The following is a 27807-nucleotide window of genomic DNA, read 5'->3' on the forward strand; positions in this document are numbered from 1 at the left end:
GATTATAAGATTAATGTCGCATTAATGGGAAAGTCGCACGACGATAAATCCTATACTGACGGAGCTTAGATACACTTCTAGACAGTGTTTGCACCCCTGAAGAGGTTGTTGGTGGACAGTGGCACTTTTTGGATAAATCTCATATGTTCGTCAATGGATGTTTTATTATATATTGAAGTTGATAATTTGGTCACTCACCATGAGCATGTCGGCCACTTCTTCCCTCAAGTTGACGAGCTTGCCATTCTTAACGACACAGGTGGGAACCTTGGCCAGGAAGTCTTCCACCGATGTACGTCTCTTCCTGAGGCTGTCCATGTCATACGGGTCAGTACCCATCACGCCTACACTGCCGCGCCGCATATGATTGCCATTGGAGTCAAAAGTGTCATCGTTGAGGAGAAAAGCGGTTCGGTTGATGCGGTTCCATTCAAGAGGGTGTTTGGAGGTAGCTCGACGGCCGAGGTCGAGGTCAAGCGTCGTTCTGACTAATTCGCTGCTACGGCGGCACTCTGAACCCCGACGACACTGGTGCGTCCGGTGGTCAGAGCCACGGCGAGACTCACTTTCTCTGCGACTGTCGCGCCTCACGGCAGTTACAGCAGGCACAGGAGGAACTTCTGCAAGTCGCCATAGTTCACTCTCCCTGCGCCCGCCCTCTCCTCTCCCGATGCCCTCACCCTCAGACTTGTCACTACCCCGTTGTAGGGAGTTGCGACGACTGCTAACATCGCTTGACTCGCTGCGATAGTCCATCTCCGGGCAGAGGCGCGAAGTATCTCCCACAGTCTCCGGCACAGGCGCGGTAGGAGGTGCACTGTCGCTAGTCTCTGCTGAGATAGGTTGATCCACTGGTCGTGCTTCCGCCTCCGACACGCTGCTGAACAACATAGAAGTAACAGAGGTCAGAGAGGATGCCGTTGGTATTGAGTCAATGGTGGGGATTCTTGGCTTGGGAGGCACTGGGGGACGAATCGCTCCCTTGCGTCGAGAAGAGTTGGGCAGAAATATTACTTGTCGCTTGTCACGAACCTAGAAAAGAAGACTTGAAGTGAGATGATTTGGCAAAGAATATATTTACAAATAAATTTACATGTAAAAATTTTTTTTTGTGTAGACACAACTAATTTTGAGCTTTGAATTTTATAGTATAATTTAGGCATGTAAGATAGAAACATTTTATGTAGATTACTGAGACCAGTATTAGCAGATTGAATTTGCAGAAATTTATACAGTTGCAATCATATCATACTTAGCATATTTATTGTGACATCTTACTTTGAAAATTACAGTAACAACAAACATGGTATTTCACGCTTTATCATATACAGTATTATTTTTTTTAACTATGAAGACTAACAGCATCACTTCCCAAGTAAGTCGTGGTCCATTGGTCATAGTACTGGACTTGCTAGTGCGTTGGGAGCGCCAGGCAACGTTATGTGGCATGAGACTTACCTTAATGGGGATACCTTGAGGGTAGACGTCCTGGAGTTCACTGGGAAAGAAGCCATCGAGAATGTCTTGCAAGAACTGGCGAGTCTTGACCGCCTCAAAGCTGCGAAAGCCTCCATCATCAGCCACAATGCCGTTCTTGTACAATGTTAGCTGAAGACTTTCTCCAGCCTGGCCATAAGACTTTGATAATTAATATTGCTTAGTCTAATTAAATGAAACATTTAAGACTAAAATGATTTACTTCTAAAATGTGTACCTGAATAATAAACAAATTATTTATATGTTAATGATCATCTTGAGTGTGTGTGTGTGTGTGTGTAATTACCTAAGTGTAGTTACAGGAAGAGAGCTTCGCTCAGGGCGTCCCGTCTTCCCAGTACTCTTTGTCATATAGCGCCTTGAAACTACCAACGGTTTTAGCCTCTACCACCTTCTCATTTAACGTGTTCTATCCATCTACCACTCTGTAAAAGAAAACTTTCAAATATTTTTGGTACCTCTGTTTTCTTAGCTTGAAACTAAGAACTCTTGTTTTTGACGTTGCCTGTTTTAAGAATTCATCTTTGTCAATTTTGTTGATTCTTGTAACTATTTTGTTTTTAGTGATCATATTGCCTCTTTTTTTTCTTCCATCTTATAATTGGCATACTTAATGCCTCTAGCCTATCTTCTTAGCTTTTATTTTTCAGTTCCGGAAGGTATTTTGTAGCATGCCTTTGCACTTTTTCAAACTTAGTAAACTTTGCAAACTTTGCTTCAAATGTATCTACCTGGTAAGTCTGTGCTTCCCTTTGCTACCTGGGAAATGTTTGGATGACTATCAGGTGAGAAGATATAGATTGTCAACACTGAAAGAGTTAACAGGAGAGAAAGCTTTGTTTGACTATTCTTAAATTGATGCAATACGTATGATGAATGAAAATGATGTAATTTGCGTAGAGATCGGTGAAGCAAACAAAGCCTTAATCATGAGGCGTGCTTGTAGGCAGCCAAATATTGACAGCTGAGATAAAACATTTGGGAAAAATAATGAAAACTGCAAGAAATTTTAACGTTGGCCTAGTAGGAGACTTAAAATTTTGATAGAGGAGCCCTTGGCAGACATTTTGGCTCAAATCCATGACAATTTGTTACAGAGCCCACCTGAAATTATTTGTCTATATTTAGTCCTAATTTCCAGGGGAAGCGCCTTGAGGCACCATGAAGCTGTTACCAATGATTCAGTGCCAGAATACTAGGTGCCGTCTGTCACAGAGTTCTGTTGTCCTACTGGGAACCACGAGCCAGAAACTGGCCCCTTAAAAGAGGCGCGAGAAGCGATGGCCTATGAACACTTAACATTTAAAGATAATCATAATTGCCACAACCAGGTATGATGGTGCTCCGTCCTACATCTTTCCTAATCCGGCGTAAAGAGTCATATCTCTGCAACCTGCACGTTCTCTGATGCTCAGGGAGCATTTTGGTATATATAAAGGCAAACAGAGTTATCGTGTGGGCGATGAATTTACTGTTTTAGTTTTGGCTCTACAGGTGGCTTACGCCCTTTTGTATTTGCAAGATGGCGTCGAGGCGATGCCATCTTGCCATTCAGTCACGTAACCTTACCTGGCCAATCACCAGACTGCTGGTGATTGGCAAGGTAAGGTTACGTGACTGAAATGACTAGTGGCGCGGCGCCCCAGGGGGAGGGGGGAGGGAGGGTGTGTGACGTCACAGGGCGGAGGGCGGTCCAGAGCCCTGGGGCGCTCAGAGTGTCACCGCTTGTCATTGAGTATGGAGGTGCACAAAGTGAGCTCTCAATTTGGAGGCCAGGAAGCCTCAGCCAGTGGACCTAAGCAGCTGCATTAGTACTACAGACGTCGAGGAAGAATAGTTGACTCCTGGAGAATATGTGGAAGCAGGGCTTAGTTGGTGTGAGAGCGCCAAGAGCTCTTTTGCTGTTAGTCTACGGTTAGTCTACGACGGAGGTGAATGTCGGCGCTGGGAGGGTCGTATGTGGCGCCTTGCGGGTCGCGTTGACACGTCAAGCGAGCTGCTGCGACTGGTCAAGTCCACTGGAAGGATGAGAAGGGTGACACTGAACCAGACTGTAAGGTTGTCTACAGTTCTAGTGTTCGAGAAGGAAAACGACGTGCACAGGCCCCTGCCTTCAGTGCCAAGGAGGAGGGCCTGCCTTTCGGGAATGAGCGCGGCGAGGACAAACAGCTACGAGTGGTGTGTGCCGGACCTTGATCAACGGAGGACCGACCATGGGGACAGAGGACCTCAACTATCATCGCTAGAGGACATGTCGAATTTGTGGCAGAGAGAATTAAGGTAGATAAATTCCCTCCCATTACCCCTTGATTTAGGCGAGCTAGAATATCATTTATGCTATGTGATCATTATTATTATTATTATTATCAGAGGTAGGATCAGGCTGCTAGTAAACTTATCATTATTTTTACCACATGGTACTCAGTCGTGTGGACGATCTAGGTGAGAGGTGAGATTCATCTGGTTACAGTTTATCGCCGAGCAAGCAACGGCTGAGACGTTACTGTGTTGGTCTCAGAGACGTCTGAGGGAAGGTCTTGCTTCCTCACTCCCCATGGGTGCAAGCCCGTGTCACGTGCAGTGACTCAACCCATGGAACGACTGAAGGCTCCATGGGTGGGCAGTGGCACCCAACTCATAGGGAAGTGAAAATCCGTAGGGGGCGGCGACGTTGTGGACCGCCGTGAGACAAGATCCCCCCCCCCCCCACAACCATACAGGGAAGCACCCAGATAGTTATACGAAACAAAACAGACCACTGCATAGTTAAAACAAGACCGCAGCCTCAACAAACATAAAAATAATAATAAAATAAATGCTAAAAGAACTCCCCCGCAACAATAAAAACAATCCACCAAAATGTTGTGAAACTACACCGAGTTAGTTTGCCCCGCCTTTCCCCTTCCCCTTTGGAGAGCAGGGAGGCTGGACGGGTCAGCCAGCCCGCACCTCCCATCAGCCGGCCCGTACCACCGCTCAGCCGGCCCGCACCTCCACTCAGCCGGCCTGCACCACCCCTCAGCATCCAAAGAAGGGAGGGTGTCAAGGGGGGCCAGCGGGGCTCGTCGAGAAATTTGCGTTTCATTACATTCAACGCTGTTGTTTTCAAAGGAAATACATAGAGAATATCTAAATAGGTGAAACACTTAGTAACAATCACAATAAATCAAATTTATAATTAAATGGACAAAAATATGAGAAAAAAATGCCATTAGAGTCGTAGATTGCTTTTGTGGGCTGACAACACCCACCTTGACCATTGTTATTCAAAACATTATCAGACCAGGCGGTGAAAAGGCAAGAATATAGGCTGATAAGAACCAGCTGAGAAGACGAGGAGGAAGGGGTCGGAAAAATACAAGGTGAGGGGCAGTGAAGGGTTAAGAGAGCCAGGTGAGGGCTAGACGCATGCCAGGTGAAGGTTAGGTGGATGCCATGTGAAGGCTAGGTGGATGCCAGGTGAGGGCTAGGTGGATGTCAGGTGAGGGCTAGGTGGATGCCAGGTGAGGGCTAGGTGGATGCCAGGTGAGGGCTAGGTGGATGCCAGGTGAGGGCTAGGTGGATGCCAGGTGAGGGTTAGGTGGATGCCAGGTGAGGGCTAGGTGGATGCCAAGTGAGGGCTAGAGGATGTCAGGTGAGGGCTAGGTGGATGCCAGGTGAGGGCTAGGTGGATGCCAGGTGAGGGTTAGGTGGATGCCAGGTGAGGGTTAGGTGGATGCCAGGTGACGGTTAGGTGGATGCCAGGTTGGAGGGCCAGGTGAGAGGGCCAACTTATGCCAGGTGAGAGGGCCAGGTTATGCCAGGTGAGAGGGCCAGGTGAAGCCAGGCGGGAGGGAGACGTCACCTCTGCAGCAGCGTCGCCCTGGGCCATAATATTGAGCTCAGTGATGGCTGCCAGCAGCTTCTCGTAGTCCAAGCTGAACGGTTCAGCCTCAGACGAGATGCTCCGGGAGGTGGACTCCGCCACCACGCGCCGCACCTCCCGGTTCTTGTGGTTCCTGTAGGAGGGAGAACCATGGTGAACCTCCCTACCACTATCCCCGACATATTACAGAGAGTAAAGCACCCGCTGTGATGTGAGGGCAGGACTCTGGCGGTGGTCAGGTCGCCGCTTCCTTCACCACCAAACCCTAGACTGTGTCTCGTTGTGACAATTATGTCATAAAACATGACTTCAGTGGAAATAGTCAAGAAGCTTTCCTTCTCTCGTGTAAGCCTCAACTAAAGTACAGTGCTCTGGTGCACTGGGTGTCCTGTTCACCATCTAGGGTGACTAGGGGTCTTAGTGCACTGGGTATTCTAGTGAACATGACTGTTCTTTATCCTACCAGAGAGTGCTCACTGGTGCACCGCTCTGGGTTTCCAGGCCGGGAGATGACCTTACCTCCTGTGGCGTTTGATCTTGACGCGCGGGTGATTTCTAGGGGTGTGGGACGGCGTCTGGGTGGGCGAGGTGGCCTCGGACGACGAGTAGCTGCAGGAGGCGTTGACGGGGTTGTCCAGGAGGTAGGTCTCCTCGGCTTCACACCACACCATTCCGTACTCTCCCAGGAAGCGCTGGTAAGGGGAAAGAGCGTGGCGTTAGTTGGCAGCTCAACTCACTGGTGCACCAGTGGCATTATCACATATTGGCAGACATATTATCACAGACGCGCACATATCGGTCAAATATATATCTTCACAGGAACACACACATGGCTGATGCACCATCACAGGAACACAGGTTGTGATAACTCAAATTACTTCCTGGTGCCGGGAAGAAATGACTTTTGTGTATAGCAAGAGGAGACACAGGCAGCAGTCACTAGACATCATGGTGGTAATGAAGGAAGATAATCTGATCGAGACACTTGCCATAATATGAGATGTTTAGTCTGAGATGGTTGAATCTGGGAGATGAAAAGTACCAAATGAAGTTCTCAAAGAGGGAGGGTACGCTGATGCCCAACCTACACGGCTGGGAGGGTACGATAATGCCCAACCTACACGGCTGGGAGGGTACGATAATGCCCAACCTACACGGCTGGGAGGGTACGATGATGCCCAACCTACACGGCTGGGAGGGTACGATGATGCCCAACCTACACGGCTGGGAGGGTACGATGATGCCCAACCTACACGGCTGGGAGGGTACGCTCACCTCCATGACCTGCCTCTCTCCCCTCCATAACCTGCCTCTCTCACCTCCATGACCTGCCTTCCTCACCTCCCTCTCCATGACCTGCCTCCCTCACCTCCATAACCTGCCTCTCTCACCTCCATGACCTGCCTCCCTCACCTCCATCTCCATGACCTGCCTCTCCAGCTTGAGGCACTTCTCCTCCAGCGTGGTCATGCGGGTGTCCTTCAGCGTCTCCAGGAAGCCCATCTTGCTGCCCACTGCGTCCTCCTCTGCCTTCATGTACAACCTGCAACATGATGTCACACTGGGGTCACTATGCTTACATTAGGGGGTCAGGCTGGGGTCACTCTGTGCAAGAGAAGAGAGAGAAGGAGGTGGTGAAGGAGAGGGAGGAGGTGGTGAAGGAGAGGGGGAGGTGGTGAAGGAGACGGGGAGGTGGTGGAGCCGAAGGGGTTGGGTGTTGATGGTGTTAAGGTGTGGACTGGGACTGCCTCCTCCCTCCCTCTCCCGCCTCACCGGAAGGAAGACTTTAAGGGCCTCAGCTTCAACTGCCTGGACCGCTGCCGTGGCCGGCGGCTCCGGTCACACTAATTGATGGATCCCTCCTGCCTGCATCTCTTATACCTGCTCTCTTGTTCTCTGTAATTCCTTTTTTAATTTTGCCCCGAGGGGCGAGTTAATTGAGCAGCGCCACTCATCCTGTGAGTGGACACACCGCCATAGTGACAGTATTGGGCAGCGCCACTCATCCTGTGAGTGGACACACCGCCATAGTGACAGTATTGGGCAGCGCCACTCATCCTGTGAGTGGACACACCGCCATAGTGACAGTATTGGGCAGCGCCACTCATCCTGTGAGTGGACACACCGCCATAGTGACAGCATTGGGCAGCGCCACTCATCCTGTGAGTGGACACACCGCCATAGTGACAGCATTGGGCAGCGCCACTCATCCTGTGAGTGGACATACCGCCATAGCAGCATGTACAACACTCCCCAATAGGAAGAAAACCCCGCTGGGTTGTTCATCCTGGGTCCCAGCCAGCAGCGTCATCACTCGGGGGTCCAAACCAAACAACACACACCTGCAGTACCACCAAGACAAACCTGCAGCATCAATATGAAACAACTACAGGCACCAACAACACACCTGCAGCACCAACAACACACCTGCAGCACCACCAACACACCTGCAGCACCACCAACACACCTGCAGCACCAACAACACATCTGCAGCACCAACAACACACCTGCAGCACCAACAACACACCTGCAGCACCAACAACACACCTGCAGCACCAACAACACACCTGCAGCACCAATAACACACCTGAAACACTAAACAACACACCTGCAGCACCAATAACACACCTGAAATACTAAACAACACACCTGCAGCACCAACAACACACCTGCAGCACCAACAACACACCTGCAACACCAAACAACACACCTGCAGCACCAACAACACATCTGCACCACCACCAACAAGACACACATGCACCACCACCACCAACAAGACACACCTGCACCACCAACACCAACAAGGCACACCTGCACCACCAAACAACACACACATGCACCACCACCACCAACAAGACACACCTGCACCACCAACACCAACAAGGCACACCTGCACCACCAAACAACACACCTGCAGCACCAACAACACACCTGCACCACCAAACAACATACCTGCAGCACCAAACAACACACCTGCACCACCACCACCAACAACACACACCTGCAGCACCAAACAACACACCTGCACCACCACCACCAACAACACACACCTGCCCCACCACCACCAAGACACACCTGCACTACCAAACAACACACACATGCACCACCAACAAGACACACCTGCACTACCAAACAACACACACATGCACCACCAACAAGACACACCTGCACCACCACCACCAACAAGGCACACCTGCATCACCAAACAACACACCTGCACCACCAAACAACACACACCTGCACCACCACCAACAACAAGACACACCTGCACCACCAAACAACACACACCTGCACCACCACCTCCACCAACAACAACACACACCACAGCTTCATCATAGCTCACCTGAGTTTCTCCTCAAGAACAGCAATGTGGAAGTCCCTCTGCTTGAGCGCCTGGCGGGCGTGGGAGAGCTGCGTCTCCATGGCCACCAGGCGGTTCATCAGGAGTGCCAGCAGCTCCCTGTCGCTCGTCTTGCCCCCGCCGCCGCCACCCGCCACCTGGCATGGAGCCCCGCCGCCGCCCGCCACCTGACATGGAGCTCCGCCGCCGCCAGGATCTGCCAATAAAAAAAAGCATGAAGCCTCCTTTTGCGTACCTCAGACAGTCAGGAGAACACTGGCTGCTTATAGAAGAGCTTCGGTTGTACTAGTTACAGTCACTAGCACCAGGGTAATGCTGTTTACAGTCACTAGCACCAGCGTAATGCTGGTTACAGTCACTAGCACCAGGGTAATGCTGGTTACAGTCACTAGCACCAGCGTAATGCTGGTTACAGTCACTGGCACCAGCGTAATGCTGGTTACAGTCACTAGTACCCACTGTGCCCTCTACACCTAGAGCTTCAGGGGCACGAAAGGAACACATTATCCTCACAGTGAATCATGCGCCTCAAAGTTAGTGAAAGCTTAAGCGTGTCTGCTTTAAGCTGAAGACTAACTGGGGGGGGGGGGTGATAGTGCATGCTGGGTAATGACAGTCAAACACCTCAGATAGATGATTTTCAACAGTTTAAAATGTGAACTATTATTTTTTTGTTTTGGTTTGCAGCAGTGAACATTTCGCACACATGCTTCTCAGTCTGTGTGTGTACTATTTTTATGACGGCAAGTTATAATCCCTTAACCGCAAATCATCTCTTTTTGTTTTGTTTACCTTGTAGTGCACCTCCCCTCTTCCCGCCCCCCCCCCCTCACGTAACACAGCAGAGATGTGAGGGCAGCAGAGCCCCTCCCCGCGTCCTGTGTGTCTATCTGCTGTCCCCCATTAACATCTGGGATGTTAATGAAACATCTGGGTTGGCCACCTTGTGCCAATTTTCTGATATTATATTTATCTTGGAGAATGGGTGGGAGGGAGGGGTTATGATATCTTCCTCACCGCCGGTCGTGTAGGCACACACATTTCCACGTCTTATCTACCCGTCTGAGGGAGTCTGCATCAATGATGAACTTATTTCACCTGTTGACCAATCCACACACTAGAAAATGAAGGTACGACGACGTTTCGGTCCGTCCTGGACCATTCACAATCGACTTGTGAATGGTCCAGGACAGACCGAAACGTCGTCGCCCCTTCATATTCTAGTGTGTGGATTGGTCAACATACTTCAGCCACGTTATTGTGACTCATCGTCTGCACTTATTTCACCTGTTTGCAAAACTAAATGGATAAGTAACTTAAAAGATACAAAAAAAAGTACGTTAACCACTTCTATGTTGACTAACCTTTGGCAGCGGCGTCGGGATGTCTGTGTTCCCTGCGGTGTCTGTGGTGGGTGGTGGGGGTGGGCGAGGGCGAGGTGGTGGTGGGCATCATGTCCGCGGGCAGGGAACCCGTGTTCATGGCGTGCTGGGGCGGCGCCGCGTGCAGCAGCGGGTCCGACCCGCACCGGGCCAGCGCCGGGAACCCGTCCGCTCGCAGCCTCTGTGCTCCCCCCAACAAACATAGCGTAATAAATATTAATATATATAAATATTATGTATATTAATTCTAGTTAATATTAATTATGGGTAAGGCTTGCAGGACTAAACACAATCATCTTTCCCAAAAATCACAGCATCTCGTGGAATCAGAATTCTAATAAAAGAGAAAATATGCAAGACATCAAACATAGCGGAGTTACTGTTTTAAATATTACTGCAAATAGCGTTTGGAGTGGCGCAAGAAACACGTCACTCTTCCTCCCATCTTGGGCGGAAGACGGAGTACGGGGCGTCTTCCCCGTGGTCATATGTCTCTCTCCACACCTGTGTTACACACCCCGTGCTCACATATGACTCTCCACACCTGTGTTACACATCCGTGCTCACATATGACTCTCCACACCTGTGTTACACACCTCGTGCTCACATATGACCCTATCCTCACCTATGTTACTTTGAGACAGCCTTTTACTCCAGCCGGGAAGATAGACCTTGTGACAAAAACAACTGAATTACCTAGACCTTTACGTCAGTCCTCGTCTCTAGTCACTCTACTGTGCTCTAGTACTATCCATCATCAAATCAAAACACACACGGACAATGTCCAACTATGATCATGTACCGTAGTGAAATATGGCACGGCGGATCCGCAGAGTTATACAGGCAAAGTGAAACCTTACACTGACACCAGAGTAATACAGGCGATAACGAAAATAACAAGATTAAACAGAATAATCGAGTCTCTCGCAAACATACAAGAGCCTGGCCGTCACTAACATACAAGAGGAAGACTCCCGCTAACATTCAAGAGGAAGACTCCCGCTAACATACAAGAGGAAGACTCCTGCTAACATACAAGAGGAAGACTCCCACTTATATACAAGAGGAAGACTCCCGCTAACATACAAGAGGAAGACTCCCATTAACATACAAGAGGAACGAAAGCTAACCTCACACAGCAAGAAGGAGAATAGGTAGTTACTTTGGCATCAATTTAGCGAGTCAGATGCATTTTTCACCCAAGACAAGTCCAAAGTCTCTAGTGATGGTTGAAGGTCGTGGTGGCTGACTCACCTGGTAACCTGAGTCAACAGGACGAAGACATGACACCCGTGAGGTGTCATCCATCTGGGTGGCTCGGGAGGAGTGGCCGTACTCACTAAACTCAACTTAGGGAGAGTCCTGACTAACACTTACCTGGATGGTGGGAGAGAGGATGGGAGAGGAGCATCCCGAGTGGGGCCGGGAGCTGGAGCGTTTGGACGCCACGGAGCTGGTGGATCTGTAGGACCTGGCGATGTCAGTCAGCTGGCGGATCTGGTCATCAGAGAAGTCCGGATGGCGGAAGGGCAGGTTGCGCTTGCTGGGGACCACAACAACACAACCTAAGTTTATCTGGATTTTCACTCCAAATTACTTGGAAATTCCCGTTTATAAACGGGCGTTAGTTTCACCTTATGTCAGTCATTTAAGGCAAACGGACTGCATACATATCTAGTACAATTATATTACAACGTGCGTCAGGGGGTAGAGGCACAATCAAAATATATGTTTGTGTGGTGAAAATGGCCGTCAGTGTGTACAAATATTGTGACGAAATGGTAACATTCCACATTTCCAGTGCGCCATTATGTCCTTTTAGTCAATGGTTTGGTGCTTTCTCCTGGTAATTAACTTTCCTTTGCCCTCTTAGTTCCTCTAATAAGGTCAAGCTGATCAATTAGAACCTCAAAAATGGCTAGTGCCGGACCTACTGAGGCCAAGCCCCCTCCCACCCCCACCCCCCTCCCGAGGCTTCACAGTCGGCCGGATGTCAATAAAATGCAAAATCACATTGCAATTAATTATTTCATAGCCGGCTATTAAACATTAATGATTGTAAGTTTTATTAAAAATCTCGAGTCGTCTTTGGCTGGAGACAATAAATTCACAGCGCTAAATGAACACAAACTTAAATCTTAAGAAAGAACACTTGGTACATTTATTTATACACAATTTAACGCATTTGAAAGGTCAGAAAGATTTGAGAAACATGTTTGAATGGACTGAAAATATTGGAATTAATGTTCCAATCCAATTTTGGTCGAGAAAAGGCATTTATTGATAATTTTCATAAATTAATTTTTTTTAGATTTGTAAATTATTTACTGAATAAAACATGCATGTATGAACGTAAAGTAATACATTTGAAATATTTTGATAAAAAAGTATGTATTCATGGCTGAAAAAATATACATTTATGAACGAACATTAAGAATACTTAGTTTATAGAATTGTGGGATGAAGGAATTAGTGCCTTGGCGAGGGACCTTACCCTGATGCTTGAGTCTTTTGGGCGGTGGAGAGGGGCTTCTGAACCTGCCCCATCCTCACACCCTGCTCCCTCTGGCTGTTGCTGCTGTTGCTATTGTTTCTGCTGCTGTTGCTGCTGCTGCTATTGTTGCTGCTGCTGTTGCTGCTGCTGCTATTGCTGCTGCTGCTGCTGCTGTTGTTGCTGCTGCAGGATAACCTTTATTCTTTCACCGTGTTGATATTTTCTCCTTCATTTCCCAGTACGTTTATGACACACTTACTGTTTTCCAGAATGTTTGTGGCACACTTATGTTTTCCAAGACGTTTGTTGCACACTTATTGTGTTTCCCAGGACGTTTGTTGCACACTTATGTTTCCCAGGACGTTTGTTGCACACTTATGTTTCCCAGGACGTTTGTTGCACACTTATGTTTCCCAGGACGTTTGTTGCACACTTATGTTTCCCAGGACGTTTGTTGCACACTTATGTTTCCCAGGACGTTTGTTGCACACTTATGTTTCCCAGGACGTTTGTTGCGGACTTGTTATCGGTACTATTAATTTTCTTGGACGTTTTCCTTTCATTATGTCTGAAGAGCTATTTTTCCCTCACTCACAAACTTTGTGCTTCTTGCACCACAGTTTTAGATTATGCAGTTCAGGTTTGGTGGCCGCGCTATATAATGGAGAGAGATGCATTTGAACGTGTACAGAGATGGACGCCAAAGATAACGACTGTGATAACGAAATCTCCCGCACGAAGAAGGGAATGGAACGATCAGGGGAAAGCGCCCAGCCATTACGACAGTAAAGCACAGGGAAGGGATCAGGATAAGGATTTGGGATATGACGGAGGGACAGGAATGGGGACCAAGTGGCTGGCTGGAGAAAGACTAAAGAATAATTAATTTACACACACACAGTACGAGGCGACGTTATAAAGAATATACTGTACACGAATCAAAGTGTTCTACACAAAAGGAATATTGATCATATTCTTTCTCTCACGCTTTCCTGCGTGTTCTATTTTGTGTTGATATATTTACTCTCCAAAAATATTATTATTATATAGTAAATATATATACATATCAACACAAAGCAGAGCACGAAACACAAGCTGCGCACCGGATAGGTTTAGAGTCTGGAGAGACCTGGGTAAATACTGGTTTGGGAATATTGTTGTTGATTTATGGAACAGAGTGCCGGGTAATAGACGCCGGATCGTTGGATTGGTTCAAGCGTAACCCAGACACACACTAACACAATATGAGTGAGTTTGAGTGCATATGAGTGGGTAAGTGTTGTCTTCGTGGTGGAGAGGTTGGATGGGGAGGGGGAGGGAGGGGGTGTGAGAACTGAAATGCTGAGATGAGAAGATTAAGGAGGCTGGGGATGGTGATGGCACAAGACTGTTGCAGTGTTTAGTGAAGCTATGAGGGCTCTTAGTGTCTGTCTTTGAGGTTGTTGTTAAGGGAACAATTGACATACACGGCGGGGGGGGGGTGGGGGGTGGAGGGGGGAGAGAAGGGGGGGGGGGAGCAGTCATGGTCGCTGGAGACCATACGGAGTTAATAGTGAAGATGAACACGGGGGCATCATACTAGATGTAATATTTACAAAGATTGGTACGACGATGGCATTGAGTGTGAAGCTGTGTGTGTGTTTAGTGTGACGGCGCTCTCCTCACACTCACGGGAGGTCGAGCGGGTACCTGAACGAGTACCTGAGCGGGTACCTGAGTGGGTACCTGAGCGGGTACCTGAGCGGGTATCTGAGCGGGTACCTGAGCGGGTATAACCTGAGTTACTGACCGGCGCCTGTGCGGCTGGAGGAAGGAGTGACGGGGGCGCAAATATGTGAAGGTATCCCAAAATTACAGAGTTAATGAGCACGGTAGTTAATGAGCATGAATAATGAATTGATAGCAAGTGCTCGCCTTGCCCGCGACCCGCGGCTACGAATCAATACCAACTTAAGGAAGTTGGGACACCAGGAGCACCCGAGACGCGCCCCCCTCTCCCCCCAGGCTCTTGTGACTCTCGTGCCTGTTGTGTCTGGCTTCAGAGATTTAAAACTAAATATAAATCTATTGCTGGTAGTCACCGGGGGAAAGGGGGGGGGGGCGGACATAACTACACAAGTCGTTTTTCAATTGCATAATTCGCTTGCCAAGTGTGAAGGTCGCCCTGTTTAGCAATGATTATTAGCAATGGGCGGGGGGTCGGACGGACGGGTGGACGTGCCAGTTGGCTGGTTTGGGTCCTAGTACTACTACTCTTCTTGAAGGACCTTCAGTGTGCGTGTGTTGTCTGGCGGTGTCTCATTTGCTCTCTGGTCTGGCGGTGTCTCACTCCGTGTGTGTTAATGTGTCTACCATCTCTCCAAGTGTGAGTGTCTCTCAACACCTGTCCCCGGGTGTGTATCTGTTGTCTTGTCAGCCGGTAGTCAAATGTTTGAGGCTGAGGGGTCGTGCTGTAGCTCCTAGCCACCGCCTATCCAGCTATCGGTCCTTTAATTATATCACTCTTTAATATTAGTACTCATTAATATTAGTAATATATATTCATCTCATTTTAAAAACATAAGAATTATGAAAACACTTGGCTTCTACTGTTTATATCGGCCTAAACTCAACCATATAGGTGTCTAGCCTACGCTTGAAACAATCAGGTTATCCCACGTACACTATGTTACCCAGGAATCTGTTCCACAAATCAACCACCCTATTTCCCAGTCAATATTTACCCAGGTCTTTAGGTCTTTCCGAAATAATAATAATAATAATAATAATAATAATAATAATAATAATAATATTTTATTTAGGAAAAGTACATACATAGATGCAGAGTTACAAACATTCTGATTAATTTAAAGATAGAGGTAGTACATACAATACCTAAAGCCACTAGTACGCAGAACGTTTCAGGCAAGGTCGAATCTAAACTTATCCAATTTATATATCCATTGTTTCGTGTTTTATTTTGTATTCATGATACCTTATTTATATCCCCTCTTTTGTGGCGCTCATCTGTTGTTGAGCGCTTATACTTGTTGAGCGCCTCTACTCGTTGAGCGCCTCTACTTGTTGAGCGCCTCTATTTGTTGAGCGCCTCTACTTGTTGAGCGCTTCTACTTGTCACTCATTGAGCCCGGCCCCACCACCTGTTGAACCCGGTCCCACCACCTGTTGAACAGTTAACACTGTGCAGCATCACTAAGAGTACTCAGAGTATGGATGTGTATCAGTGCTATACTGACAGCTCTGTAGAAGAAGGTGGACGATGTACCGGATGTGCATGTAATATATTTGAACAATCTTCTCTCGTACATACAGCAATGAAGCGCGTCAATGACTGGACAAGTACAACTCAAACCGAACTTGCAGGCATATACCTTGCCACTGAAGTTTTAAAAGACAAAGGCAGTGGACTTATATACTGTGACTCGCAGAGTGCACTCCTGGCATTGAACGCTCATAGTAGTGACACCCAGGAAATAGTCAGTGATATTCGAATGAATGTTTTAGCTGCTAAAGAAAACAGATTTGAAAATAAATTCCTATGGATACCATCACATGTTCACATCTTAAGGCATGACACTGTTGATATGCATTAATGCAAATTAATGACACTATGTAAAGAACACATCGACCACTTTAAGTTGGGTAGACATAACTCTGTGCATCTATGTATTTATGTCTGTAGGTTAGATTAGCATTTTAAAAACACTACAATCACCTTCTGTGGTTGATTGTTCAACAACTCCCTGAACTATATGTTTAACACATCTCTCACTCTGTCCATGGAGGACAGAAGAAAATGTATATATATTCTGGTTAGCATTGTAAATGTCTGGCCACGTCTGTGGTAGAAAATAATAATAATAATAATAATAATAATAATAATAATAATAATAATAATAATAATAATAATAATAATAACCGCTTGTTGAGCTCCCTCTACAACCACTTGTTGAGCTCCCTCTACAACCACGTGTTGAGCCCCCAGCACCTAGCCGAGGTCAGACGCTCCCAGCCAGGTGAGCGAGACACCGCCTAGCACAGTAGGCTGCACTCTGCGCCCACACTCATACTTTTGTGCGAAAACAGTATTGATCGCCAGCAATGAGGTGGCCCTCCTGGCGGTCGAGCCTCCTCATCACCGAGTACACGAGCTTGCACTCAACCTCATCACAGAGTACACGAGCTTGCACTCAAACTCATCACCGAGTACACGATCTTGCACTCAACCTCATCACTATAGTGGCTGGGTTATCCGAGTCCGCGCTGTTGCACTCAATCCCTCGTTTACTTCACTAACGCACTCGCGTCGTGCACGGCAGACGACGCGTTGCGGGCGCACCACTCACAGTCACAGCCGGTGGCACCGTTCACGGTCACTGTACCTCGGTCACTGTACCGCGGGAGGAGGGGGCCTGAGGACAAGGGGGTGTGTGTGTGGGGTGGACTAGAGGTGGGGGGAGGGAGGGAGAGGAGCAGCTGGGTGTCGTGTCAACGGAGGTGAGAGCCGGACTGCTTCACTCAGCCAGCAGGCCCTGGCGTCGCTAAGCAACCGGCCTCCCACGCCTGCCACGCCACCCTCCGCTCTATGTTCCCCGGCACTAAAGGTGACCGCTGGCAGGCTCTCTGACGCACGCACTAAGTCCATGCCAGAGTCAAATTAGTCACCAGCAGGATGCGCTTATTAGGAGAGTTGAAGAAGGTTCCACCTACCCGCTTGCCTATTATTGCCCCACACCCCACCAGGGTCATTGTGCACAGGCAGATGCCGCGGCAAGCATGCCTGGTTGTGGCAATTCAACTTTACCTGTAAGAGGTTCACTGCCCTCACTCTCTCCCACCTTCTTCACTGCCCTCACACTCTCCCTCCTTCACTCACTCTCAGTAAAGAACTGAGCACCTAGTTCAACAGGCAGGGATACATGATCCCAGCTTTACAGACTACACCACCAAATGGGTCTCTTTCGCAGGACCAACACCCCAACCAATGCTTTCTGAAGCCCATAAGCAATCCAGCTGGGATCGCCCCATTGCCGACCAAGAAGCTGCGGCATTACTAGAAGCTGCGGCATTACTAGAAGCTGCGACAACACCACATGATACTGCCCGACTTAGAGCTGTAGCAGCTCCCCATGCAGGTGACTTCCTATTAGCAACTCGAATGTCAGCAACTGGCACTCGTCTCATACCGCAGGCACTCCGAATTGCTGTGGCTCTCCGCCTCACTGCCCCAATCCATACCGGATACAGGTGTATTTGCGGCGAGGCAGAGGCCGACAGGTACGGACGGCATGGCCTTCTCTGCCAAAGGACAGGAGTATGACATGCAAGACACGGCGAGTTTTAACGACATTATCAAGCGAAGCCTTATCACGGCCGGTTGTCCAGCAGAGAGAGAGAGCCCAGTTACCTAATGCCCCGCAACTCTGATGAGCCTGTCGGGCGCCCAGACGGGATCACGGTGAACCCCTGGAAGAATGGTAGACAGTTGGTGTGGGACTACACTTGCGTTTCAACTTTAGCCAACACCTATGGTCACTTCAGTGCTGCACAGGCAGGAGGAGCTGCCAATCACTTGAAGCAGCCAAGTCACGTAAATACGGAGACCTTGATCACTACAATTTTGTCCCCATTGCCTCAGAGACACTTGGTGCCTGCAAAACACTGCAGGAGAGAGTGCAAAACACTTCAGGAGAGAGTGCAAAACACTGCAGGAGAGAGTGCAAAACACTTCAGGAGAGAGTGCAAAACAACGCAGGAAAGAGTGCAAAACAACATAGCCAACGTTTGCAATAAATCATATTTAGTGGCTGTCAAAACATCCGTCACAATAATCTCCTCAGCAGGACTGTCAACAACACGAGCACCTCTACACACTCTGGTGTACACTCACAGCTGAGTGTGACAAGGTGTAGGGTGGTGATACACCCAAACGACACAGGTGCCAGGGTCTACTGGCACAAAGGTGCTTACATGTCGACTCTATCGGCGGTGTCTGTGTCACACACACACACACACACACACACACACACACACACACACACACACACACACACACACACACACACACACACACACACACACACACACACACACACACACACACATGTCAGGGACTCCAAACTCCACCACACAAGAACCAACAATAGGTGAGTGTGTAAGAGACTCTGGCGCCATCACTCACCACAACACAACCAAGGAACACAATAAATCTCCGACACTCCCACTTTGTAAACAAACTATAAACATTAGTGTCAGATAATGTATTATTAATCACTGACGTCCCAGTCTGCCCCCTCCCCCCTCTCCCATAGCCTCACTAACGTCAGCCTCGTTATCTTCACGTGGACTGCTCTTGTGTATATTCGTTAGTTTTGCTAACGCCCCGATATAGGTAACACGTTATTAGTAAATAGTCATCTTTCATCTTGGTGAAAGTTAATCTTCAATCTTCATCCACGACCTTTCCATTACAACTTCGTATATATATATATATATATATATATATATATATATATATATATATATATATATATATATATATATATATATATATATATATATATATATATATATTTATATAAATATATATATAAATATATATATATATATATATATATATATATATATATATAAATATATATATATAAATATATATATAAATATATATATAAATATATATATATATATATATATATATATATATATATATATATATAAATATATATATAAATATATATATAAATATATATATAAATATATATATAAATATATATATATATATATATATATATATATATAAATATATATATATAAATATATATATAAATATATATATAAATATATATATATATATATATATATATATATATATATATATATATAAATATATATATAAATATATATATAAATATATATATAAATATATATATAAATATATATATATATATATATATATATATATATATATATATATATATATATATATATATATATATATATATATATATATATATATATTAGTATATTTTGGTAGCAGTCTTTCTTGTAAACATATGTTGTTAAATATGACCGAAAAAGTAAGATTAATAATTCTAACACGAATTTTCTCAATATTTCTTATGTTTCTTTTTACTGTCGATGGTAATTGAAAAATCAATTCTCCAAAATACGTTTTTATTTCTAGTCTGACGCGACGCTTGAACGCGTTTCGTAATAACTTATTACATTTTCAAAGACTTTAGTTTACGCACACACAACTGTAACCTGAAAACACTAACCAGAGTTTTACTTAATGCTAACATTGAACAGCTTGTCTTATATACTCGCATTAAATGCGAGTATATAAGACTGACGTTATATAGGGGCTCACGTGCGGCCGGTGTCCAGGGACTCGTCCAGCGTGCGGGCTTTCATCTCTGGCGTTCTTGATTTTATGTCACGCCCGGAGGCGCCGCCTGGCGGTCAAATTCCCAACGACGAGCGGCTCATTTGGGGAGGCGTACTGCTTGCGATTTCCGGAGCAGGATTATCAGCATAAATATGTGTAAGCATGACCTTCTCCATTATGTAACTTGCCTTTGGCGTATTGGTGTGTATCATTTACTGTATATGTTGTGGGCCCTTCAGGCCTTTGTTCTATTGTGATTATATATTTCTGTCATGTAGTTGGATTTGTTTTCGGTTTGGAATGACTTGAGTATTGTCTCTTTGTGTGAAATTGTTGCGATGTACTTCTGTATTTCTGTGTTTTCATGTATCTGTGTGGGTTTGGTCTGGTTTGGGGCTTATTACTTTATTACCTTGTTCTTTTGGTTCTGTTATTTTATACTTTTGTTGTTGGATTCCTTTTTTGTATTTGTTTTTATTGTATTTGTGTAGCATGCTCTAGCATGTATATATAAAATAACAAACTGTAGTCCTTGGAATGAAGGCACGAGAAACATCTTATAATATACTCAAGGAAAATATTAGAAAGGTCAAATTAGACCAGCGGACAACCTGTCACCCTAATGGAGGAGTGTGGAGAGGTGGAGAAAGTGTTAAGCCACTCCGGGGAGAGCACACATAGACGGCATAGTACTGAGAGCACAGACAGCATAGTGCTGAGAGCACAGACAGCATAGTACTGAGAGCACAGACAGCATAGTACTGAGAGCATCCACCGTATACAAAGTATCGCTGAAAGTTGAAGCTTACAAGATGGAACTTGACAAGTTTGAGTCTAAGTTACTGACACCAAGTTCAGAAAATCGCAGCCTTGTTGTGATGGTTGTGGGAGCGTGCGCGCCGCCACCACCAACAGCCTCACCGACCAATCAATCACCAGAGAAGCCTGGCACCCCCCCCCCACCACCACCACCTTCCCCTAGCTTGGCTGTGGGAGTAGAACACTCTCGAGTTCAGCTTCAGGTACACGTGGATGGTCTCGAGTGCAATTAACACTTTCCTAATTCGTTGTCTCGTTTTTCTCTCACACAAATTATCTTGCCTTCCCCCCTCCCCCGCCTCTTTTGGGTGAGGTGGGGGGTGGGGGGGGGGGAGTATCACCACCCCGCCCACCCCCCTCTGCCGCCCTCTTACTCCTCCCGTAACCTTTCCTCTCTTAGGTTTCTATGGCAACCGTCCAGAGGTTCCCCCCCCCCTCTCCGGCTGGAGCCCAACAGCTTCTGCTCTCTTCAGTAGGTCGACAAGAACACAACAACGGCCGGTGTAAAGTTGAATAAGAAGTGAAGGACAATAATATTGACGTTATCATCATTACTCTTTCCCGGAGTAAATGATGAAAAAAATACGAGAATAATTAGATGTTAAGAGTATGATATTAGCAAGTATTGAGAAATATTATGAGAGCGTGACAGTTCTTGCCGCGGGGGGGGGGGGGGGGGCGTTGGGGACGCGGGGGGACGGGACGTTGGGGACGTGGGGGGGGGGGGGTCCGCGACGCCACGGTCCAAGTGACCACATAGACCATACTGTGTTGCAAATATTGCTCCTGGCCATAGATGTTACCAAAATTACTGGCGCTATCATGCAAGGTGTTGCAGCGGTGGCATCCCCCGTCTGGTTATCTCTGAGCACGGGTGCACGTGTGCTTGCAAGCGTGCACAGTCTTGTAGGACACGCATCAGCCTCTGCAACACTAAGCTTGCTAAGCTGCCGGAGAGGCGCCGCTTTACATTCTATTTTATGAACGTTTATATGAAACAAATTTTTTAATGCGCCGAGTTTTAGGTCTAACGAGGGTGCAGCAGAGGAAGGAAGCACATAAGCATTGCCATCCTGGAGACAGCAGATACAAGCATTGCCTTCCTGGAGACAGCAGACACAAACACATAAGCACTGCCTTCCTGGAGACAGCAGACACAAACACACAAGCACTGCCTTCCTGGAGACAGCAGACACAAGCACTGCCTTCCTGGAGACAGCAGACACAAGCACTGCCTTCCTGGAGACAGCAGACACAAGCACTGCCTTCCTGGAGACAGCAGACACAAGCACTGCCTTCCTGGAGACAGCAGATACAAGCACTGCCTTCCTGGAGACAGCAGATACAAGCACTGCCTTCCTGGAGACAGCAGACACAAGCACTGCCTTCCTGGAGACAGCAGACACAAGCACTGCCTTCCTGGAGACAGCAGATACAAGCACTGCCTTCCTGGAGACAGCAGATACAAGCACTGCCTCCCTGGAGACAGCAGACACAAGCACTGCTTTCCTGGAGACAGCAGATACAAGCACACAAGCACTGCCTTTTAATGTATAATGTCTACTACCAAGACATTATACAAAATACTGGAATGCAGTATCTTAATACCCAAGACATAATACTGCAATGTATTTACTTCAAACAATGTACTTACTTCATGCAATGCAGTTACTTCAAACAATGCAGTTACTTCAAGAACACGAGACTAATATAATGTCAAAATGAACCTAACTAAGGTTGTAATAAAGAGCCTTGTAACAAGACCCTCACAGAGTTTGTCTCGCAGACTCCTTGTTAATACTGGTCGGTGACAGGAAGGTAATGGAAGGGACTAAGTTCAGCCCCAGCAATTGTAAGGTGATAGATTTGTATTGTATTTATCCACACAAGAGTTCCTACAGTCTTGTGAAGCCACCAGCACGCATTGCAGTCCGGGCAGGTCCTCGACCTGCAGTTTTTGCTGGAGAACGACCCCCCAAATCGTTTAACAACCAGGTACCCATTCACTGCTGGGGGAACAGAGGCTACAGTTAAGAATTGGCGCCTAGTCAAACCTCCCCGATCAGGATGCGAACCCAAGCCAAATCGCTGGCGAAGCACGGGGTAAGTGTCTTACCACTACGCCACGGGAAGTGGCAGGGATACGAGGGAAAACTCACAACAGACGCCTCACATGTCTCCAAGAGAGCCACAGGGGAGGCAGACGACATAAACAGACATTGAAGTAAATATGATAGAAACCAATTGATTAAAAATAACAAAAATAGTTGATTGAAGGTCGACAGGCGGGGCCCATAAGCTGAAGCAGAACAATAACAAGAACACAGAGGGGAATACAGATAAGTGAGTACGTAGGTACAGGAGCTGGAGCTCGACCGTGCAGACCTGGCCAGTCACCGTGAGCGGCACCAGGAAGGTGTGTTTCAGTTGGTGTCACAAGAGTTACGAAGGATTTTATGATAATATTTTTCCCGGGAATTAAAAGTTTTACGAAGGTTGCTTTTCCAAAAACATTATTTTACCCGGATATAAATATGACCTTTTCTGGAGGTCAATGGACCGCAGATCCTTGCCCCTTATAACCTGCTTTATTACCCCTCAGTGAAGACCATGTTGCTCTAGTATTTATCTGTCTTTCTCATAACAGACGGTTAAAGAGCATCAAGATAATAAGGTGTAGTTTCCTCGGGGCTTGTGACAGTTCGAGCGCCTGGCTGTCATTGAAGGAGAAGTTGAGGGATCATTAAATATCCTCTCCATCAGTGCTTGTTCGAGCCCCACACTCCTGTGCCAGACTCAGCCAGTACCAGCCAAGGTCATCAGAACAACACAGTGCTCTTCACACTCAGAGATACACATAATAGGCACCTGGGAGTTGGGCAGCTGCCACTGACCTGCTGCCTGACCTACCTGACCTACGGACTTCGCACTCATGGGGGTGCGAAGGGGAGAGAGAAATGTGCAGGAGATATGATAGAAGAAAAATAGGTCGGGGGGAGGGGGGGTTAGTGACAACTATTAGAAAGGCGAGGTCAGAGAGCTATAACAGCTTGATCTTGTAGGCATAAACAGCAAAGGATACAGTGAAAATTGTATATTACCACAACTCACCACTGATAAGCTGCAGTGATTAAGTGCACACTACCTGCTGTGTCTGTGGCCAACATTATATGGGTCACATATGGGCCACATATGGGCCACATATGGTCCACATATGGTCCACATATGAGCCACATATGGGCCACTTATGAGCCGTGAGCTCCATGGTCACATTTATAAAAGGCCTTACAGAGAAGTTTCTCTGAGTTACGATGTAGCAGGGGCTCACTATAGCCCGTACTACATGGACATGTCGTTCTGAGTAGCTAAATGTAAAACAACAACAACAACAACAACATTCTCTGTGTATCACATATGTGTTCCGGCGTTCTTCTAATCCTTCTCCGGCTCGACTGTAGTGGTTTAATAATTGCTCAAGGCAGAATCTTCCTGCTTTAAACAGGTGATGAGCTTCCTTGTTTAGTGAATGGTTCCCCGAGACAATGGAGAGTTAAGTCCTAATCACTCTCTCAGAGGCGTCATTAACTTGTCTCTCCAGTCCGACTATTCGATAATTGTCACACATTGCCTTGCTGACTCTCTTGAGGAGTTGGGTTAAATCCGCCGATTTAATTGTTTCTCGAATCTTGTCAGTAATTCAGCTTTTTACTCCCTAGTAAACTGAGCGTCTGGAGTACTGGTACTGAGAACTTCAGTATATATACTGAGTTCAGGGGTTCGAGCCCCAGAGCTGTTCCTGAGCCCATTTGTGCCCCTGTAGTCATTTTCTACTACCACTCACAGGATGGGTATGGGGTCCGCTACCAGTCACAGGATGGGTATGGGTCCACTACCAGTCACAGGATGGGTATGGGGTCCACTACCACTCACAGGATGGGTATGGGTCCACTACCACTGACAGGATGGGTATGGGGTCCACTGCCACTCACAGGATGGGTATGGGTCCACTACCACTGACAGGATGGTTATGGGGTCCACTACCACTCACAGGCTAGGTATGGGGGTCCACTACCAGTCACAGGATGGGTATGGGTCCACTACCACTCACAGGATGGGTATGGGGGTCCACTACCAGTCACAGGATGGGTATGGGTCCACTACCACTTATAGGATGGTATTGGGTCCGCTACCACTCCACAGGATGGGTATGGAGTCTCAATATACCCCCCCCATCCCCCAATATACCCACCTCCCCAATATACCCTCCATCCCCATTATACCCCCAACCCCCATTTAGAGTAACTATATCACAACCCGCCTATAGCGTACCAGTGATTTAATTTTCGCCATCAAAAGATAATGTATTACTGGCAATTTGCAACATGACAATGATGGAAGGAGTTGTGTGACGTCAGAGGGAGAGTGCCAGGGGTCACACGTGCTGACATCACTCTCACACACGCGTGAGGTCAGGACACAATGAAAGAATGGATCAACTTGCCTCTTACTACTTTTAATACACAATCTTTGGCTGCTTGGCTCATGCACTCCGAAATTGGCACGAGACATTACATACAGTAAATATATTACTATAGTAAAATATCTATATAAATAAAAATGGAAATGTTCGTTTGTTCAAAATCGTTAATCTCCGAAAGTTCTTCACCAATTGCATTGAAATTTTGACACAACGTTCCATTCGCATACGAGAGTCTTTTTATATACATACTATATAGATGTCACGTCTGTAACGGGAAAAAACATGCTTTTTAGAAAAACGGTGTTTTTCATGTGAGGGAAATCTTCGAAACCTCTTTACCGATTGCTTTGAAATTTTGACACAACGTTGCATTCGAATCTGGGCGTGTTTTTATATACCAACTATATAACACATCACACTAATGCTGACGTCCTCGACATCACACTAATGCTGACGTCCTCGACATCACACTAATGCTACTGTTATGATATAATGACATAACACGGTAGTCGATCCCCTGTCCCTCCCGTCACTCCCGTCCCTCCCGTCACTCCCGTCCCTCCCGTCCCTCCCGTCACTCCCGTCCCTCCCGTCACTCCCGTCACTCCCGTCACCTCAGATGAGATCACTAACAAGGGCAGCGTGACCTAGCACACGAGGGCGCCGCTCACGGCTCAGATCAACGCAGCGTCTGTAAACAATCTCAAATAAAAATGTTGCTGAATGTCAAGAAAATTATATTTCTATATTTACATCTGTTCATGTGTGAAGAGAGTAGTGACCTGGTCAACACAACGGGTACTAGGGACAAGAGAGTAGTGACCTGGTCAACACAACGGGTACTAGGGACAAGTGAGTAGTGACCTGGTCAACACAACGGGTACTAGGGACAAGAGAGTAGTGACCTGGTCAACACAACGGGTACTAGGGACAAGAGAGTAGTGACCAGGTCAACACAACGGGTACTAGGGACAAGAGAGTAGTGACCTGGTCAACACAACGGGTACTAGGGACAAGTGAGTAGTGACCTGGTCAACACAACGGGTACTAGGGACAAGAGAGTAGTGACCTGGTCAACACAACGGGTACTAGGGACAAGAGAGTAGTGACCAGGTCAACACAACGGGTACTAGGGACAAGAGAGTAGTGACCTGGTCAACACAACGGGTACTAGGGACAAGAGAGTAGTGACCTGGTCAACACAACGGGTACTAGGGACAAGTGAGTAGTGACCTGGTCAACACAACGGGTACTAGGGACAAGAGAGTAGTGACCAGGTCAACACAACGGGTACTAGGAACAAGAGAGTAGTGACCAGGTCACTACTCTCTACACACTGGGAAGATATTACAACCTCTGAAGGCCTTGGCATGCTGTGGAAAGGGAGTGGAAGTCCCTGTGCTACGAATGATATACTTAAGTATTGTAAGATCCCTTAGTGATTATGCTACACCTAGAATCTATTGTTCTGGTAAATGTAGACTAAACAAGTTTTGAAGGTACAACAATGAAGCCATGAGAATAATCTTAGGATGCCCCAGAAATGTTATGATTGAGATAATGAGGATGGAATTGAAGTGAGTATTAGGGACAGAATTTCAGAGCTAAATGTAGCTTCGACGATTACATTAATGAGAGGCGGGGGAGCCAATGAATTAGTCCTCTCGCTTCCAAAAGTGGGAAGAAATGAACGATGCATTTTAAAGTATAATAAGAGAGAGAGCATATATGAGTACCTTATGTTCTAATGTTATAAAGTATGATGCAATTCCAGAATATATTGCTGTGCCTAAGAGACAATTCACACCACCATGAGAGGATTGTAACGTAGATGTAGTAATTATTCCCTTGCAAAATAAAAAAAGTATGTATGAAATAAGAGAGCTGAGGGCAACATATGATTGTATAATTAGAAAATTACCTACAGAAAACACTCTACATGTATATGGTGATGGGTCAGTAGCTAGGGATGCGAAGGCAGGATGTAGAGTCTTGATCAGGGAGTACACAGACATCGGCACTGTAGATACTGTTATTGAACGCCGCTGAACTGACAATGTCTCTTCAACGCTGGCTGAACTCTAAGGCGTATTAACGGGGTGAAAACAAGTAGTTAAATGTGGTAAAGATGCTTCTTTGTAAGGGACCCTCGTAGTGTGCTTAATATATCAATACAGAATACAACACGAAACAATGGATATAAGTTGGATAAGTTTAGAGTTAGGAAAGATCTGGGTAAATACTGGTTCTGTAACAGGGTTGTCGATTTCTGAAACCAATTGCCCGGGTAGCATAATTGACGTGGGATGGTTTCAAACGTAGGTTAGTCAAATATATATATACATATATATATATATATATATATATATATATATATATATATATATATATATATATATATATATATATATATATATATATATATATATATATATATATATATATATATATATATATGAATTAATGTGGGTGGATATAAATAGGAGCTGCTACGTATAGGTCATTAGGCATTCTTCAGGTTC

General features: G+C 46.4%; 1 protein-coding gene across 1 annotated transcript in view; it reads right to left on the reverse strand.

The window, feature by feature from the left end:
* LOC123756695 (uncharacterized) overlaps positions 1-27807 on the reverse strand; it is a 54200-nt gene that overhangs the window by 17163 nt on the left and 9230 nt on the right. Inside the window, exons 2-9 of the mRNA XM_045739938.2 lie at positions 11483-11648; positions 10088-10286; positions 8706-8919; positions 6776-6905; positions 5882-6054; positions 5342-5495; positions 1459-1626; positions 199-1032 (exon numbers count right to left, since the gene is read on the reverse strand). Of these exons, the coding sequence (XP_045595894.2) occupies positions 199-1032; positions 1459-1626; positions 5342-5495; positions 5882-6054; positions 6776-6905; positions 8706-8919; positions 10088-10286; positions 11483-11648 (2038 nt within the window). The remainder of the gene's footprint in view (positions 1-198; positions 1033-1458; positions 1627-5341; positions 5496-5881; positions 6055-6775; positions 6906-8705; positions 8920-10087; positions 10287-11482; positions 11649-27807) is intronic.

This window comes from Procambarus clarkii, chromosome 26 (assembly GCF_040958095.1).
Source record: "Procambarus clarkii isolate CNS0578487 chromosome 26, FALCON_Pclarkii_2.0, whole genome shotgun sequence".
In the NCBI taxonomy this organism is placed as follows: Eukaryota; Metazoa; Arthropoda; class Malacostraca; order Decapoda; family Cambaridae; genus Procambarus; species Procambarus clarkii.